This window comes from Rana temporaria, chromosome 9 (genome assembly GCF_905171775.1).
Source record: "Rana temporaria chromosome 9, aRanTem1.1, whole genome shotgun sequence".
NCBI classification, from domain to species: domain Eukaryota; kingdom Metazoa; phylum Chordata; class Amphibia; order Anura; family Ranidae; genus Rana; species Rana temporaria.
Window position 1 is genome coordinate 34349980 of NC_053497.1, and position 19098 is coordinate 34369077.

The window sequence follows — 19098 nt, forward strand, 5'->3', positions numbered from 1 at the left end:
GGGTATGGGTCTTCGGGAGCGGGCGTTCCTTCTTGATTGACAGTCTTCCGACGGTCGCATCCATCGCGTCACTCGTAGCCGAAAGAAGCCGAACGTCGGTGCGGCTCTATACTGCGCCTGCGCACCGACGTTCGGCTTCTTTCGGAAAATCGTGACGCGATGGATGCGACCGTCGGAAGCCTCTCGGAAGACTGTCAATCAAGAAGGAACGCCCATTCCCGCAGCCCATACCCGGAAGCGACGGAGAGGATGCATCTCGTAAACGGGTAAGTACTGCACATATTTTACAACAAATAGCCGATTCCCCTAGAGAAAACGAGCAGGAATCCAAGGGGGAAAAGTGCCCTCTAAGGGTGAACCTCCGCTTTAAGTCTATTATAAGTAATACGAATTAAAAGAAAACGGTCATCTCTGGAAAACCAAGTATACACAAACCATACCCTTATGTCAATTGCACGTTTTCCTTCTTTTACTGACACAAACATTAAAAAATAAAATAATTATCCCGAAAAAAAAAAAAAAAAGACAGTAAATGAGAAAATGTGTTTTTATCTCAAATGTCTACAAAAGTTAATTTCTGAGATAAACATTCATCTCATACAGCATTATGTTTAAAGAACCAGTCCCAATAAACAGTTTCCTTGTGATGATGAATAGCCACTTGTTTGCAGTCTGAGTGAATGTAGGTTGGGTGGGGGGGGATAGGTTTTACTGTACGCTGTATAACCAAGTATAAGTGGGTCTGCAGATAAAAAATATGAAAACAGGCATTCTTAAACCAGCAGATATTTTAAGATGGAGGTATGGATTTTCTGAACCAGAGTGTGGGACTGCCCCTTTAAACCTGAGTTCTGCAAATCGCAGAAGAAGAAGAAGAAAAAAAAAAAAAAGATGCAACGTTCAGATATTCTGTAAAATAAGAAATTCTAATATTGCTCCACAAACTCCTGTTGCTTTTCATCTACCTTTCATTACGTGGAGGCATCGGTTCTAAAATGACCAAGCCTATAACCGGGCATTCATTTAAGTCATAAAGCAATTATATAACCAAATTTTTCCACCAAAACATCCAAGGTTTCCCAGAAAATTGGTACATTCCACAAAAGCTGGGAAGGCGGGACATTTACATTTGGCAGAGTTCTTAACCAATGAGATTTTTTCACCAAACTTTTAGTGCTAATCATACCAGTTCTTAAGAAGAAAAAAAAAAACTTGCCTACAGGGCTTCAAAATACATTAAGATGAAATTAAAAATTGCAACAATTATTGCTTTTAACCCGGAAATCCATTTTCGAAAAAGAAATTTCTGTGAATACATTCAGTTATTGAAGTTAAGCCACTTTACATGCCCTTTTGGGAAGCAGGAGATACATGGCGTCCCCCTGCGGGAACAAAAAGCGTCAACGTTCCGCTACGGAGGCCGGTAACGGCAAGATTTAAACGCAGCACAGCCTATCCGTCAATTCATATGCAGGAATAAGGGCTAAGTGGACACCGGGAACAAGGTGATTGTGGGTGGGGGTAGAAAATTAGCATAACTGTTTTCTGCTTGTACCGACCAAGTGGAAAAAGCACCAATAAACTGAACTGCCAATTCTAACTTTCCATGCACAAATGGAGACTTGCGTTTCATGCTTGGTTTTCCACCTGCCTTGAAGATCATGGTACCGTTATAAGGACAGAATGATGCTCAGGATGAGAGGTAATGAAGAGGTGGTGGCCCGCTATAAAACCGCATTTTTTTTTTTTTTTAGGATGCTTTGCCCGTTACTTTCCAGCGTTATGGCTTAGAATCCTGTTGCTGCCCCAGCAGTACAAGGCATTTAAAAAAAAAAAGATATGAACATAAATTTCGATCCAGGATGAAAGACCGCATTATATAGCAAATTGTCTCTAAGTAAATTCTGCTCAATTACGTAGTCTTTTAATTAAGTTTCAGGGACGGTAGAACGAATATAGATTTCCTGCCCCACTTCAGAAAAGGGACAAGGATATTCTGCACATCTTTCAGTAGAAAGTCTCTCTGCCGGTTGTGTCCCTTTATATTGTAGGCTTACTCCCGAATGCTGGCTGAGTATGAGAACTGAGGAAAGTGGGTGCGCTGGTCAGGTTCTAAGGCATCCAGGTTGTCGTCTGCAATGGAAAGAGACAGTGTTAGGACAAACGCAAACAACCTCTGCAAGGAAAAAATAATTTGAACAAAAGTTAGTGATACTAAAGCTAAAAACTTTACCTTAAAAAGGGGTTGTAAAGGTTCGTGTTTTTTCACCTTATAGCATACTATGCATTAAAGGTGCAAAAACACCTGGCAGTGACCGGCCCCCCCAGCCCCCCTGTTTTACTTACCCGAGTCCTGGAATTTCCTCCACCGGAGACGCGCTCTTCTTCTGCCTGGGGTTCTCGGCTCTTGATTGGATCGATAGCAGCGCAGCCACCGGCTCTCGCTGCTGTCAATCAAATCCAATGACATAGGGCACCAGGGGGCTGAGCCGAGTCCAACATTCAGCGTCTATGAATGCTGAATAATGGATACGGGTGCACGCCTGCAAGGATAACCCCCCCATAACACCCCCCCCCCCCCCCGAAGAGCGATTTTCCTAGGGGGGGATATCCGATGCAGGGACCCAAGCAGTCGGGATCGGGGCCACTCTGTGCAAAATTAACTGTACAGTGGAGGTGTGACATGTTTGTAAAAAAAAAAAAAAAAAAAAAAAAAACACACCACAACAACCCTTTACAATCACTTTAATGATTGCCTTGCATTAAAAAAAAAAAAAAAAAAAAAAAAAAAAAAAGAATTTTCTATTCCTCTGTCCTCCCCATTACCTGTGTGAAGGGGGAGAGAGGGGAGAAGAGATCCAGTGCTGTGCTCTTCACACAGCACTCAAACAGCAGTAGGAGTCATTGGCTCCATAGACACACAGCTTGGGAGCGAGCCGACACTGTGTGCTCTATAGCAAACAGATTGCTATGGTGACTCGAGAAGAGAAAGAACGGAGCCGCTCTGTGCAATACCACTACAACAGAGCAGGCAAGTATAACATGTTGACATTGAAAGTGACAGGCATACTCCCGCCTGGCCGGTGAGCGCATTCGGGCGGCTCCGCTGCCGCTCGATTCCTGCACACACCCCCGTGCCGCCCCGCCATGCTTACTGGGCTCTGCTCACCAAATCGGCAGGCCCGGGATCTCCATGGTGAGTAGAGGGGAAGGGGGAAGAGCAGATACACATCTGCTCTCCTCCCCTTCTTCTTGCGACCAGGAAAGCGACGTCTCCAACGTCATTTTAGGGTTAGGCTCTCAGGGTCCCCAGCTCGATTTGCCGAGAAAGGATGTTTTGCAATGCGATCTGCATTGCAAAACATTCAGTGGTGTACAGGGGAGACATTGTATGTTGTATAGACTCTGACCAGGTTTCTTGGGCTGGAGCACACCTCTCCCTCCTCATAACCTCTCATTAGTAGCCAGCAGTGCATACTAGGAATCCCTTCAGTTCTCCCATATAGAGGAGTTTATCTCCCATGGTTGAGACACCGGTTTCCTTTATTCTATTACTAGGGTAGGACCCACTAATTTGGGGTACTTTGTCGCAGTAAGTGGGCTTAGCACCAAATTCATGTATTTTTGAATATGTTGAGGTGTTTTTAACTAGCCTTGCAGGATAAATGTCATTTTTGCATGTATGCGTTGTAATCTGTTTTGTATTGACAGGTCAAATCACATGACCATGTGAACGGGAGCTTAAAGTGGAATTTAAGGATATAACTAATCCTAAAACTGCTGCCATAGTTGAAGGTAAAGCCAAAGGAAATTGAAGAAAATTGTATAATGTATGGCCAACGTTAGACTGAAAGATGGAAAAAGGATTTACTTACATCTGTCAGGAGGTGTTATTGTAATGGACTGAGCTGTAAATTCATCATCAAAGTATCTGGTGTCAATTTCAGAGGTGACTTGTGGCTTGAAGGGAGGGGTCAGCTGATCACACACAAAAAAAGATGAGAATTATTAAATCAGGTACATGCAGATTAAATACACTCTACACTCCACCCATACAATATGAAATTGAACAACAAAACTACAATGGCAAAATGGCACATGTATTTGCAAATTACCTTTCTGTCGTCGACATCTTGCCAGTTGATACAAGAAAAGAATCGATGATCTTTCACCTCTTGGGCGTCATTGGCTCCACCTCCAAGCCTGCAATGTGCCATATAATTAATGAATAACCTTGCAATGGGTACTTAATGAAAATTTAATCAGATTGTGTTTCACTAGTCACACAGACCCTTCTAGTCATTTTAGAAAGCTCTCACCACTGCTACAAAACCCAACCACTTCTAATCAACTGCATTTTAGAAAATTAGAGTAGCTTTGACTGAGGTGGATGGGGGGTGTGTGTGTGTGTGTGTGTGTGTGTGTGTGTGTGTGTGTGTGTGTGTGTGTGTGTGTGTGTGTGTGACCAGCAGACGGGCCTAATCCTGTTTATTGGGCAGGATAATGCAAAAGTGGTTTATAAAATATGAAAGCCATTAAAAAAGTGGAAACATTCCGTAATGTTAAATTAAAAGTGATGTTAACAGGCTTACTGGAATAAATAAAAACATTACAAAAAATATGAAATGTTTTACCTGGAGAAATTCTGGTTTCCTTTACATAGTTACATAGTAGGTGAGGTTGGAAAAAAAAAGGACACAAGTCCAACCTATGTGTGTGATTATATGTCAATATTACCTTGCATTTCCCTGTATGTTGTGGTCTTTCAGGTGCTTATCCAATAGTTTCTCGAAACCATCGATGCCCCCCGCTGAGACCACCGCCTGTGGAAGGGAATTCCAGATCCTTGCCGCTCTTACAGTAAAGAACCCTCTACGCAATTTACGTTTAAACCTATTTTCTTCTTATTTTAATGAGTGGCCACGTGTTCTTGTTAAACTTCCTTCCTCAAAAAAAGTTTTATCCCTATTGTGGGGTCACCAGTACGGTATTTGTAAATTAAAATCATATCCCCTCTCAAGCGTCTCTTCTCCAGAGAGAATAAGTTCAGTGCTCGCAACCTTTCCTCATAACCAATATCCTCCAGACCCTATATTAGCTTTGCTGCCCTTCTTTGTACTCGCTCCATTTCCAGTACATCCTTCCTGAGGACTGGTACCTAGAACTGGACCGCATACTCCAGGTGTGGCCGGACCAGAGTCTTGTAGAGCGGGAGAATTATCGTTTTTATCTCTGGAGTCAATCCCCTTTTTAACACATGCCAATATTCTGTATGCTTTGTTAGCAGCAGCTTGGCATTGCTGAGTCTATCTACCACCAGGACCCCCAGGTCCTTTTCCATCCTAGATTCCCTCAGAGGTTCTCCCCCAAGTGTATAGATTGCATTCGCATTCTTGCCACCCAAATCTTACATTTTTCTACATTGAACCTCATTTGCCATGAAGTTGCCCACCCCATTAATTTGTTCAGATCTTCTTGCAAGTTTTCCACATCCTGCGGAGAAGTTATTGCCCTGCTTAGCTTCGTATCGTCCACAAATACAGAGATTTCACCGTTTATCAAGGTCGTTTATGAACAAATTAAACAGGCTTGGCCCCAGCACAGAACTCTGGGGGACCCCACTACCCACCCTTGACCATTCTGAGTATTCCCCATTTATCACCACCTTCTGAACTCGCCCTTGTAGCCAGTTTTCAATCCATGTACTCACCCTATGGTCCATGCCAACGGACCTTATTTTGTAGAGTAAAAGTTTATGGAGAACTGTGTCAAATGCTTTTACAAAATCCAGATACCCCACGTCTACGGGCCTTCCTTTATCTAGATGGCAACTTTAGTGCTGATCACATAACCAAAAAGCCAAGCCTTGAACATAAGGATCAATTAGTCTGAATTCGGATCTTCTTCCTCAGCACAGATCACACAACCAAATGTCTAGGCTTTTAGGAAAACAGGAACCGAGGATACATGTTCTCTTTAAAACAATTTCAATCCATTCCAGTAAAACCAACAACAAAAATGTACGGTAATATTTGAGTACATGTCAACTTTAAAAAAGGCATGTCCTGTATAACAGAGCACCCCGTGTTTTCATTCATTTTTATGGTTATGAAACAATGTACAGCAGGGGTGCCCAACCTTTTGAAGAGCAGGGGCCACTTAAGCGACTTGGTAACCGGTCGCGGGCCACAATGAGCGGAGCGGGTGGATGGCAGCCCACTCGGCTCTACAGAGCCCACTCCACTCTCAGCACATCAAACTCGCAGGTACTAGAAGTCTATGGCTCAGTGCAGGTAACCCACAGATGCACTACTCTGCACCTGTGTATCAGTTTGAAAGCAGACCAGTAGATATGCCCATATGTACACTGTGATTTTAGTAATAAACTTACCTTTAATAACAGTATTCTATTCTACTTTATTGCATCTCAGAGAAGGTCGCGGGCCACATCAGAGGGCTCCACGGGTCACATGTGGCCCCCGGGCCACTCGTTGGGCACCCCTGATGTATAGTAAAACCTTGGATTGTAAGTAACGCGGTTTACGAGCGTTTTGCAAAACGAGCCGTTATTTTTTCAGAATTCTGACTAGATTTGCGGAGTGTTGTCTTGCAAGACCAGCAGGATTCAAGCCTCTGGGGTGTGCAGTGCTGCATGTGGCCAGTGGTGCCGGAAACACTAGGAAACACTCCGTTCCTGGGGCGGACTCCAGCCCCCCCACCTCTGGCCACATGCGGCACTACATACACTAGCAGTGACACTGGAATCAATTATCTGAGTTTCCATTGATTCCTATGGGGAAACTCTTTGATATACGAGTGCTTTGGATTACAAGCATGCTTCTGGAACAAATTATGCTCATAATTCAAGGTACATTGAACAGATAATGTTGTTAAGCACCCAACAGACCCTTGGAGTAAGCCACCGATGTCTTAACCATTTGTTATCCAACAGTGATAATTAAAAAACACCAAGGAACACTTCTCTGGAGATTTTGATGCAAGTAAACAGCAAGGGGAATCTTTACCTTTGTTTTGGATCCTTTTTAAGTAGGCCACTCAACAGGGACTTAGCTTCAGGACTGAGTGTTCGTGGGAAGCGGATTTCTTCCATGAGAATGAGTTCAAACAGCCTCTCGTGGTCCTGATTGTAGAAGGGTAATCGGCCACACATCATCTCATACATCACAACTCCCAGCCCCCACCAATCGACAGCCCGACCATAGTCATTGTCTTCCAGCACCTAAGAAAAGTTCAGTTTTACCAAGGGCAACTTCAGACAAACATACAAAGTATATACACTGTATAAAATGTTTTGTCAAACACTGTAAAATAAAACACCTACAGTGAGGGAAAAAAAATATTTAAACCGCTGCTGATTTTCTTACGTTTGCCCACTGACAAAAATGATCAGTCTATAATTTTAATGGTAGGTTTATTTTCACAGCGAGAGACAGAACAAAAATATCCAGAATAACACAATTCAAAAAATCTATAAAATCGATTTGCATTTTAATGTAAAATAAGTATTTGATCCCCCACCAGCAAGGATTTCTGGCTACCAGGTGTCTTTTATACAGGTAATGAGCCAAGATTAGGAGGACTTTCTTAAAGCGGAGGTTCACCCAAATAACATGTATATAAGATCATATTCTTTATACTTGCAACATGTACAGTATGCCCATTTTTTTTTTTTACCTGTACATACCTTATTTTGGCTATTTTCCACCCGCGGGAGTAGGCGTTTCTATGCAGAGGCGCAATGTCATCTGGGACTTCGCCCAGATGATTGACGTCCTTGAGAAAAAGTTCTCTCCCACGCCCCCCCTATTGCGTAAGCGCGTCACGAGAGTCACAGAGTTTCCAAAAGTAGCCGAACTGCGAGTCAGCTCTATACGGCGCCTGCGCAGTCAGCTCTACACGGCTCCTAGTCGGTGCGCAGGCGCCCTGTAGAGCCGACTCGCAGTTCAGCTACTTTCGGAAACTCCATGACTCTCGTGACGCGCCTACGCAATAGGGGGGCGCGGGGAACTTTTTCTCAAGGACGTCAATCATCTGGGCGAAGTCCCAGATGACATTGCGCCTCTGCATAGAAACGCCTACTCCCGCGGGAGTGAGTACCCGGAAGCCGGGTGGAAAATAGCCATAAAGTATGTAAAGCAAAAAAAAAAAAAAGGGGCATACTGAACATGTTGGAAGTAGGGGTGCAACGGATCAAAAAACTCACGGATCGGATCGATCCTCGGATCAGGAGTCACGGATCGGATCATTTTCGGATCAGCAAAAAAAAAAAAGACAAATCTTGTTACACCCACCAGAGTTTTAGATTTCACAGTTCTTCTCAACACAAAACGGAGCTTATGTGCTTAAATACAGTGTTTGGAAATCCGACGGACTGTTTATTGCTAATGTGACAGAACACCTCTGATTTTCACATTCAAACAGTCCGTCAGATTTACAAATACTGTATTTAAGCGTATAAGCTCTGTTTTGTGTTGAAATAACTGCATCTCGCAATACTTATATGTGCAGCCAAGTGGAAGTCGCAGCCCCATGTACGAAAGTGGTGTCACCAGTTCCTTACTGTGACCTGAACTATCCCAATCATCAGATCCCTTTAGTGTCATTGATCGGCGGGCTGAGTGTCTAGTGAAAATCCCCCCTACGTGCTCAGTCCATACAGATCCCCCCGATCGCCTCCTCTCTCTTCTCTGGCAAGCAGCAGGGCGCCCGGTGCGGCGGCAGCAGCGGCTCCCCGTGTGGATTCCTCAAGGTGCAGCATGGAGCTCATCGCTGGGCTGTTAGGAGTCAATGACATATTGAGCTCAAGTGCCCACAAACTTCCGAGGAGCAGCCTGCATCCCCCGCACCGGGTGGACCTCGATGGCCGCCGCTTCGATAGCTAGGCCGAAGCCGCGGCCTTTCCTATGGACCGGGAGGCCCGTGGATCGCCGTGTGTCCCGACCCGAAGGTGCTGATCCGTACGGATCAGTTGCACCCCTAGTGACAATACATGATGTGTTCCCACTGTCATATGGCATTCTTGTGCCACAGTGCCTACACACCGTCACGGTTTTATCCACTAACCTCTTTCCTTCATCATTATATTTGACAGGGAAACCAAAATGCTCCCATACAGGGGATTTAAATGATGCGGGGCATTCAAGCTCCTCCGTTCGCCATGACCACGCTGTGTGTGGACTGAACATGCGCAATTTTTTTTTTTTTTTTAGAAAACAATCCTCGGATCACGTGTGTGCGGTTCGGATCAATCTTTTTCGGTTCGGATCACGGATCAATGACGATCCGTTGCACCCCTAGTTGGAAGTATAAAGAATATGATCTTATATACATGTTATTTGGGTAAACCTCCACTTTAAAGGGAGTGCTCCTAATCTCAGCTTGTTACCTGTATAAAAGACACCTGTCCACAGAAGTAATCAGATTCCAAATTCTCCACCATGGCCAAGACCAAAGAGCTGTCTAAGGATGTCAGGGACAAGATTGTAGACCTACACAAGGCTGGAATGGGCTACAAGACCATCGCCAAGCAGCTTGGTGAGAGGGTGACAACAGTTGGTGCGATTATAAGCAAATAGAAGAAGCTAAAAAAAAACAAAAAACAAAAAAAAAACGTATAATGTAGCACTACTAGATAGGTTGCTAGGATGTTCGGCAAGTCAAATTATTTTTGGTCCGCTATTCTTTGGAGCAGCTATTGATTGCTTTGGGCTGAGATGGATCTCACAGGCTGCAGGTTTGATTGCTTCCCCCTGAATTCTACATAATTCTAGAACATAGCAGGCTGGAAAATTAAATGAGCATCTTGAATATTTATTGTGCTTCAGCCAATCCCTGCGGAGATGTGCCCAGCAGGTGGTCTGAGCTTTAGAACAGCAGGGATTCCACCTGTCTAGATGGGAGGTGCCTTAAAAGGAACATGTTAGGTGTACAGAACTAAGACCACCCATAAATACAATCGTTACCTCTGGGGCCAGGTACTCTGGAGTTCCACAAAACGTTCTCATTGTAGCACCGTCTGTGATGCCTTCCTTACAGAGTCCAAAATCTGTAATTTTTACATGACCATCTTTATCCAGCATAAGATTCTCCAGCTTTAGGGAGAAAAACAAGAAATTAGCAGGAATTCCTTTACACATACGTTAGCAATAAACTGAAGAGTTAAAGATTGCTGCAAGTCTAGCAAACTCAGTTTATGTCCTCGAACAAGGACTACAAAATTAATACTGCAGCTTACCAATCCTTAAGCCTAGTAAACACCGCTAGTTTTTTTTTAGTTCAACCCAGCAACTTGAATGGAATTTTTTTTTTTACCGGTCTAGTCGGAGCCGCTGTACCAACAATCCAATGTTTTTTTTTTTTAAACAAACCAAGACCCCTTAGTGTTTTAGGACTACAGTATACTAGGCTTGCTCCTCATGTAAAAATATGCTTTCCAAAATATTCATTATAATAACCATTCAACACGCTTTTCCCCAATCCAATTGGCTATATGCACGAAGCAAAAAAAGCTCACAAGCAACTGGGTTGCTTTGAACCAACTGCACAGTAAGAGCCCATTCACACTGTTTTTACTGTGCTTTCACCCTAATAAAAGCTATGGAAAAAAAAATCCCTTGAAATCCTATGGGACAATTCACATTACTGCACTGCGTTTTTATAAGTCCTGCATCTTCGGTATCCCATTAAAAAAAAAAAAGCACCTTCTATTGCAATAAATGAAAAACACATCAAAAATACTTTGAGTTACATGTCCACGTTTCACAAGTGCATGCTGGGAGTCAGGCAAACAGAAAATGCATCAATAACTTATATTTTATTACATTTTTTTTTCAGCGGAACAGTGTGAAAAGGACTCCAAGTGCTTCCAAAGTAATTCTAATGCCCGGTATCCAATTAGAAGTGACACACAGATGAATATGTAGTTGTAAAGCATGATAAAACCAACACATTTCGGGGGAACAAAGACCCCCCCTTCTTCAGGGCTGCTGCTGTATGCTATGATGATTGGGGATATACTCACGTGGAAATCGGGAGTGTCTGTATTCTCCAATGGTTGCTGCAACCACCAGAGAATTCAGACACTCTCCCGATTTCAGTGTCGCAGACGCACCATTGTGAGTATATCCCCAATCATCATAGCCTACAGCAGCAGCCCTGAAGAAGGGGGAGTTATTGTTCCCCCAAAATGCGTTGGTTTTATCATGCTTTACAACTACATATTCACCTGTGTGACAGTTCTAATTGGATACTGGGCGCTCCTTTTACCTACCCTCACAAGTACACGTGGAAACGACATTGAGGTCGTACCCAGAGGTAGCAGCCCAAGCACCCCAAAAAGGCTCACCGCCACTCACAGACCCTCAACCGAGGTAGTCAGTCCAGCGCAATCTCCCATCTGTAAACACGATTGTAACGGGAGGTTAAAATTTATCAACCTCAGGGCTACTATATTTATGCACTTACAGACAGCAGTGCAAAGAATCCTATTCGGTGCAGAGGTTTGATATTTTGAGTTCAATTATAAGGATTTCTACTTCTCACCATTGGAGGTTTGATGAATGTGAAATGTTCCCTTACAGACACAATGAACAACCATAACAGACTCAAGGTGGAGTCTCATTAGAACATATTGGCTTTTACTTACCTTAATATCTCTGTACACCACGTTTCTGGAGTGGAGATATTCCAGGGCAGACACAATCTCTGCACCATAAAATCGTGCCCTCTCTTCTGTGAAAACTCGTTCACGAGACAAGTGAAAGAACAGCTGTGGGGAGGAATGGACAGGAACCAATTATATTTTTTATATATACACACGCACAGTATCTCACAAAAGTTAGTACACCCCTCACATTTTTGTAACGATTTTATTCTATCTTTTCATGTGACAACACTGAAGACATTACACTTTGCTACAATGTAAAGTAGAGAGTGTGCAGCTTGTATAACAGAGTACAGCTGTCCCCTCAAAATAACTCAACACACAGCCATTAATGTCTAAACCGCTGGCAACAAAAGTGAGTATACCCCCGGGTGAAAAATGTGTCAATATTTTCCAGCATTGCCTTAACCCTCTTGGGCATGGAGTTCACCAGAGCTTCACAGGTTGGCACTGGAGTCCTCTTCCACCCCTCCATGATGACATCTCAGAGCTGGTGGAAGTTAGAGACCTTGCGCTCATCCACCGTCCGTTTGAGGATGCCCCACAGATGCTCAATAGGGTTTAGGTCTGGAAACATGCTTGGCCCATCCATCACCTTTACCCTCAGCTTCTTTAGCAAGGCAGTGGTCGTGTTGGAGGAGTGTTTGGGGTCATTATGTTGGAATACTACCCTGTGGCCCAGTCTCTGAAGGGAGGGGATCATGCTCCGCTTCAGTATGTCACAATACATGTTGGCATTCATGGTTCCCCCAATGAACTGTAGCTCCCCAGTGCCGGCAGCACTCATGCAGCCCCAGATCATGACAGTAGCTACCACCACCATGCTTGACTGTAGGCAAGACATACTTGTCTTTGTACTCCTCACCTGGTTGCCGCCACACAAGCTTGACACCATCTGAACCAAATAAGTTTATCTTGGTCTCATCAGACCACAGGACATGGTTCCAGTAATCCATGTCCTTAGTCTGCTTGTCTTCAGCAAAATGTTTGCGGCCTTTCTTGTGCATCATCTTTAGAAGAGGCTTCTTTCTGGGACCACAGCCGTGCATACCAATTTGATGCAGTGTGTGGCGTATGGTCTGAGCACTGACAGGCCGACTCCCTACCCCTTCAACCTCTGCAGCAATGCTGGCAGAACTCATACCCCTTTCCCAAACAACCTCTGGCTTAGACGCTGAGCATGTGCACTCAACTTCTTTGGTTGACCATGGCAAGGCATATTCTAAGTGGAACCTGTCCTGTTAAACCTCTATAATAGAGGAGTCTATACGGTCTTGGCCACCATGCTGCAGCTCAGTTTTATGGTCTTGACAATCTTCTATAGCCTAGGCCATCTTTATGTAGAGCAACAATTCTTTTTTTCAGATCCTCAGAGAGTTCTTTACCATGAGGTTCCATATTAAACTTCCAGTGACCAGTATGAGAGAGTGAGAGCGATAACACCAAATTTAACACACCTGCTACCCATTCACACCCGAAAACCTTGTAACACTAACGAGTCACATGACAAATGGCTTAATGGGCCCAATTTGGACATTTTCAAATAGGGGTGTACTCACTTTTGTTGCCAGCGGTTTAGACATTAATGGCTGTGTGTTGAGTTATTTTGAGGGGACAGCAAATTTACACTGTTATACAAGCTGTACACTCACTACTTTACATTGTAGCAAAGTGTCATTTCTTCTGGCTTGTCACATGCAAAGATACAATAAAATATTTACAAAAATAGCACATAATACCAAATCTATTTTGTGAAATACCCATAAGGGCATGCTATATCAAATTCATGGTGCTTGGTTTATCGGCATCAAGTCAAATTTGGGACACACACAAGGTGTTTCACTTATTAGTTAGTCAGGGGTTGAGGGTATGCCGTATAATGTGCATGGACAAAAATACACCAATATATAGGCCCAAATAATAAAAGCAGAAACCTTTCTATTCCACACCACCAACTTTCAAGATCATTTGGTAAACAACATTCGACCCAGGTGGTGGTGGATAAGACCGTTTACCGAGCACACGTGGAGGATATCTTTGTGGCCTCGGTGTGTGTGTGCGCGCATGATGGTGTCTGTTGGTTCTCCACAGACTGTTGGTGGTGTGGAATCACCAGAGCTGGAAGCTGACTAGTTGCCAAGGGCAGTGCTGAATTCTTACTTTAAATGAGCCTGTGTACTCAAACTGGTGCACATGCCCTAAACCACAAAATATATATTTAAAGTACACACCTCTCCACCATTGGCATACTCCATAACAAAGCAGAGCCTGTCACTTGTCTGAAAGGCATACTTCAAAGCCTGGAAGAGAGAGAAGACAGTGAAAAATCAAATTAGTGCTCATGAGAACATTCTGTGCGGCAAAATACTATACATTTAAATTTTTCAGAATTAGGTTGTATACAAGCTTACTTGTTTAAATAAATCTGTTAGTATAGTCTATATTGTAAATTTACAGACCTCATTAAGGACAATAGTGAATCACACAATGGCAGGATAACATGAATAGGTAGAACACTGACAAATAACTTGCAGAGATTGCAAGGTTTTCTCACCTTAATGCATAGGATGCATTAAGGTGAAAAAACTTGAAACTTTACAACGCCTTTAAGACAAGTATATTATCAGAAGCTATAGAAGATATTTCAAAAGTATATACAGCAATACAGTTTTACTGATACAATTACAAAATGTAAAAAAATGGTGACTTAAAAGAAATACAAAACAATGAACCTCCCGTAACAAAACCTACCGTTAAAAATGGATGCCTTGTATTCTGCAAGACTCTGCTCTCTGTAACTGTATGAGCCACTTCATCCTGGAGTTACAAAAGAAAATGGCAAACCATAAATCAAGATGAGACCGCACAAAAACACAAGTAACACGAAAAACTCTGCAGATGAACTTTTTTTGCTTTATTTTCCTTTTTTTCTAGTTCCGTTCATGAAAATTGTGCAGAAATCGCTTTTTCATAATACTGTGCTGTACATGTGATGAAGACGTCTTTGTACATGAGGTTAGAATATCATCTCCCTTTTACAATGTGTTCCATATATTATATGACTGAACAAACTTGAATCCAAGTGCTGACCTCCTGGAGTTCTCAAACACTAAAGTCACTAGGCTTTAACAGAGGATGGCATAATTTATATATATATATATATATATATATATATATATATATATATATATATATATATATATATATATATATACACACACACACACACACACACACACACACAATAAATAAATATATATATATATATATATATATATATTTTTTTTTTTTTTTCATCCATCATGCAGAAGTGCTATGGGTAAGAACCACATGATTAATCACTTCAATGCCAGGCACTTCCTGCCCAAGCCAATTTTCAGCGCTGTGGCTGTTTAAAATGACAATTGCGCGGTCATGCTACACTGTACCCAAACAGAATTTTTATCATTTTGTTCCCACAAATAGAGCTTTCTTTAGGTGGCATTTGTTCACCTCAGCGTTTTTTTTATTTTTTTTATTTGTATAGCAAAAAATAAGACCGAAAATTTTGAAAAAAGTTTTTTTTCTGTTATAAAATTTTGTAAGTACGTTTTCTCCTTCACTGATGGGCACTGATAAGGTGGCGCCAATGAGGTGGCACTGTATGCCGCAATAATGGGTACTTATGGGTGGCACCGATAGGCGGCACTGCTGGGCACCGATATGCATCCCTGGTGGCACTGGTTGGCAGCTGCCTGGGCATTAATTGGCAGCTGCCTTGGCACAGTTTGGCATTTCCCTGGTGGTCTAGCGGGCATACCTGGTGGTCCAGTGTGGATGCCCATCCCTGGTGGTCCTGTGCTGATAAACCATCAGCACAGACCCCCTGTCAGGAGAGCAGCTGATCGGCTCTCCTCTATTCGTGTCTGTCAGACACGAGTGAGGAAAAGCCGATCAAGGGCTCTTCCCGTTTACATTGTGATCAGCCGTGATTGGACACGTAATAAAGAGCCTCCGTCGAAGGCTTTTTACCGAGATTGGTGTAGCGGTGTGTCAGATTGACACACCGCACCACTGATCGCCGCAATGCGTGCCCCTACGGGGTCCGCGGTGGCTGTTATCCTGCTGGAAGTCATATGACCATGTTCTGAACCATGTTCACGTGTTACCAGAAATATTAATTGTTGCTTGCTGGTGACGTGTAAACATTTTAAGAGGCCTTTTTTTTGGTGTTCCTGCGGCTTCGGCCTTGGGGTGGAGGTTTCAGGATTTCCCCTCATTTCTCACCCCCACCAACCCTCCTTCCTCAAAGCCTTTGTTTCTGCCCCATTGTGCACTTTTAGTCTTTGTCGCGATTGTCTCATCAACACCTTATTTACATTTTTTGTATAGTAGAATTCCATTTGTGGCTGGAGTTTGGCCGACAATGGGCTAACTCAAGAGTTCAGCGCATAAAGATAGAGTTGTTTATTTTGTATTTAGCTCTTTAAGCTATGTAACCGACAATGCTCTCTGTATATTTCCCAACTCCCGGAAAGTCTGTCAATATACAATGTTGATTCCAGACTCTAAGGCCTCTTTCACATAGGACGGATCCGTGATGATCCGCCCCATGAACCTCCGCTTGCTCAGCAGGGATCGCTCTGCTGATCCCCGCTGAGCCGCCGGATGACAGGGCGGTCCCCGCACACTGTGCAGGGACCGCCCTGTCAGATCTCCGCTCTCCCTAATGGGGGGGGGGGGAAATCGGATGAACACGGACTGTCTGTCCGTGTTCACCCGATCTGAAGACGGATAGAAAAAAAATAGGGTTTTCCTCCGTCTGCAGAATCGGAGGATTGCGTTCATCCGTTGACACCCGCGATCTCATAGGGATCAATGTATTTCCCTTTTTCATCCGTACACGGATGGATAAAAAAGCAGACTTATGGTATACCCAATAAAGTGGTGACCAAGTGCATATAACAGCTCAAAACATCTGCACACCCAGCCCACTCACCTTGGCGATGATTACATCTTTGCGCAAGATTTTCATAGCGTAATACCGACCCGTTGCCTTCTCCCGTACCAGGATCACTTTTCCAAATGTTCCTTTTCCCAACAGCTTGAGATAGTCAAAATCATTCATGGTCTAGAGAAAAGTTCACAAATTAAAAAAATTAACTAAATAAGTTTGAGTAAAAAATAAAAATAAACTGTAAATATTTGCTTTTATTATCTGAACAGTTAACCCAAAAGAAAAACTATCAAGTTTTTTTTTTTTGCCTTTAGGCCCTGTTTACATGGGACAATTATCCTAGTCTTAGGCCCCTTTCACATTGGGGCGTTTTTCATGCGGTACAGCGCTGCTATACCGCATGAAAAATCATGCCCTGTAGTCTTCAATGTGAAAGCCAGAAGGCTTTCACATTGAAGCGGTGCGCTAGCAGGAAAGCTCCAAAAGTCCTGCTAGCCGCATCTTTACAATCAATGGGAAAGCGCGGTAATACCGCGGTAATACCGCCCGCAAGCGGGGGTTAAAGCCTCACCGCTAGCGCCCGAATATCGCGGTAAACACGATGGTATAGCCGCGCTACAAATAGCGCGGCTATACCGTCACCGCGGCTCGACGCTGCAATGTGAAAGCAGCCCTAGAGGTATGGGAATGCAAAGGTGTTGCATGCATCTCCATGCTGGTGTCCCATTATTGTCTATTGGCAAACATGCGACTTGCGTGGTCACAGCTGCTGTGTCCTAATATGACATTAGGATGCAGGTCCTCAAACACACAGGCCGAGCTCTGTATAAAGCATGCAGCCAATAGCCCCGTGTAAATGAAGCCCAAGATATCCACACATTATAAATGTGTAATTTAATATAAATCTTATCTGCGTGTTTTTTTTTTTATTATTCTGACTGATCAAAAATCTAGAGATAGATATACGCGTTATAAATACAGTCATAAAAAGTTGAACAGTATGCATATGAAAATGAGAAAGGTACACTGAAAACTTTTAGGTTAAAACCAAACGCCAAGAATATTTGACATGTTACATTTTCCCATATCCCTGTATGTTGCGTTGGCTAGTGCATGAAGAGTCATAGCAGTAGCCGATAAGCGGGTTCCTGCCAAAGGATTAGTCATCGAGGAGAGACACACAGAACAGAGCTCTGCCTATGTAAACAAGGCAGACCACAGTTCTGACAGCAGGGAAGCAATGGATTTTCTTTCCCTCCAAAGCAGGGAAAAAACGATCCATCACATCCTTTAGTAAAAACAGCACACGGTGTACACAAAAACACTGGCTAGATCGCCCTAGATCGGGGGTCAGCAACCTGTAGATCGCAGACAGGTGACTGGTAGATCATGGTCTGGGCTTGCTGACTCGCCATCCCAGAGCATCAGAGTTCAATACAGAGGGACTCCTTGTAAAGTTAGAGCTGTAGTAGAGAGCAAGAGCCGCATAAGCCGATGCCTCCTGTGTAGTGCTGGCTCCTGTCCCATACGGAGGGATACCAACTGCACCACACCTCTTATGGCTAGCAGTCTCCAGAGTGGGGCAAGCAGCAGAAAAGGGGAGATCGTCAGTGTGAAGCAATACACTGAGCATAATAGTATAGCGCTCCTTTTACACTGATGCGCTTGCAGCTTACCCACACCCACTCCTGCAGGAGATGATAGAAGTCAAGGGCAAAGTGCAGCTAACCCCAGAAAGTTGCAGATGCACTGTGCTGCATCCATAATGCAGGTAAACCGCACACAGTGTGAAAGTATCCTTATAGTGGGCTCAATACGTAGAATTAATTTATATTTGTAGCTTGGAGGGGTGGTAAAACCTCATAGTTAAGACATGTGGCCGCATTTACTTGAATGAGTTGCAATTGGCAGGCGGTCGCATTCCCTGCTGCAGCATTCTCATTAAGGAGGTGAGCAATGGCAGCCCTCATTTTTTTCTTAGGACAAGTTTCTTTTAGGGCACATTTTAAAACAAAGTGGGGCGTCTTTTGAGAGCTCCTTCACTTACTGCTTTAGATCGCCCCTTTGATATTGCCAAATCCATCTCTTCTGTGCTGGTTGCATCACTCGGAGAGCTACTCTTGAAGTCCATGGCCTCCTCATCCTCTAGTTCAGAGTCTCTGTTCTTTAAGCTGTTGGCAACGGTTTGAATTGCTCTCATCCATTCCTCCCTGTTTTACAAAACAATAAGTTGTCATTGTAGCGCTTCTACCAGCATTACCAAAATCTATAACCAGTTGAAATGCGCAAGTCAATCAGCCAAGAGACTGTGTACCTTTCTTCAGGTGTGTCAACATGAAATGTGCGCTCAATAACCGTTGTCCACTGTAAGCATCGTATCACAAAGGTATTGGGTCTGGGGCGCTCCGTCTTCATAAGCTGACATTCTGAAAGAAGGAAAATTGCAGAATGAAGGACACAGATATAGTTGTAATGTCTC

At 43.5% G+C, this 19098-nt stretch overlaps 1 protein-coding gene across 1 annotated transcript in view; it reads right to left on the minus strand.

The window, feature by feature from the left end:
* Positions 1-533: 533 nt before the first annotated feature.
* The window catches only part of AKT2 (AKT serine/threonine kinase 2), an 82388-nt gene continuing 63823 nt past the window's right edge, over positions 534-19098 (minus strand). The window contains exons 4-14 of the mRNA XM_040323144.1: positions 18934-19045; positions 18667-18829; positions 16662-16793; positions 14435-14500; positions 13915-13983; positions 11666-11788; positions 9984-10112; positions 7026-7240; positions 4116-4203; positions 3876-3978; positions 534-2133 (exon numbers count right to left, since the gene is read on the minus strand). Of these exons, the coding sequence (XP_040179078.1) occupies positions 2054-2133; positions 3876-3978; positions 4116-4203; positions 7026-7240; positions 9984-10112; positions 11666-11788; positions 13915-13983; positions 14435-14500; positions 16662-16793; positions 18667-18829; positions 18934-19045 (1280 nt within the window). The 3' untranslated portion in view covers positions 534-2053. The remainder of the gene's footprint in view (positions 2134-3875; positions 3979-4115; positions 4204-7025; positions 7241-9983; positions 10113-11665; positions 11789-13914; positions 13984-14434; positions 14501-16661; positions 16794-18666; positions 18830-18933; positions 19046-19098) is intronic.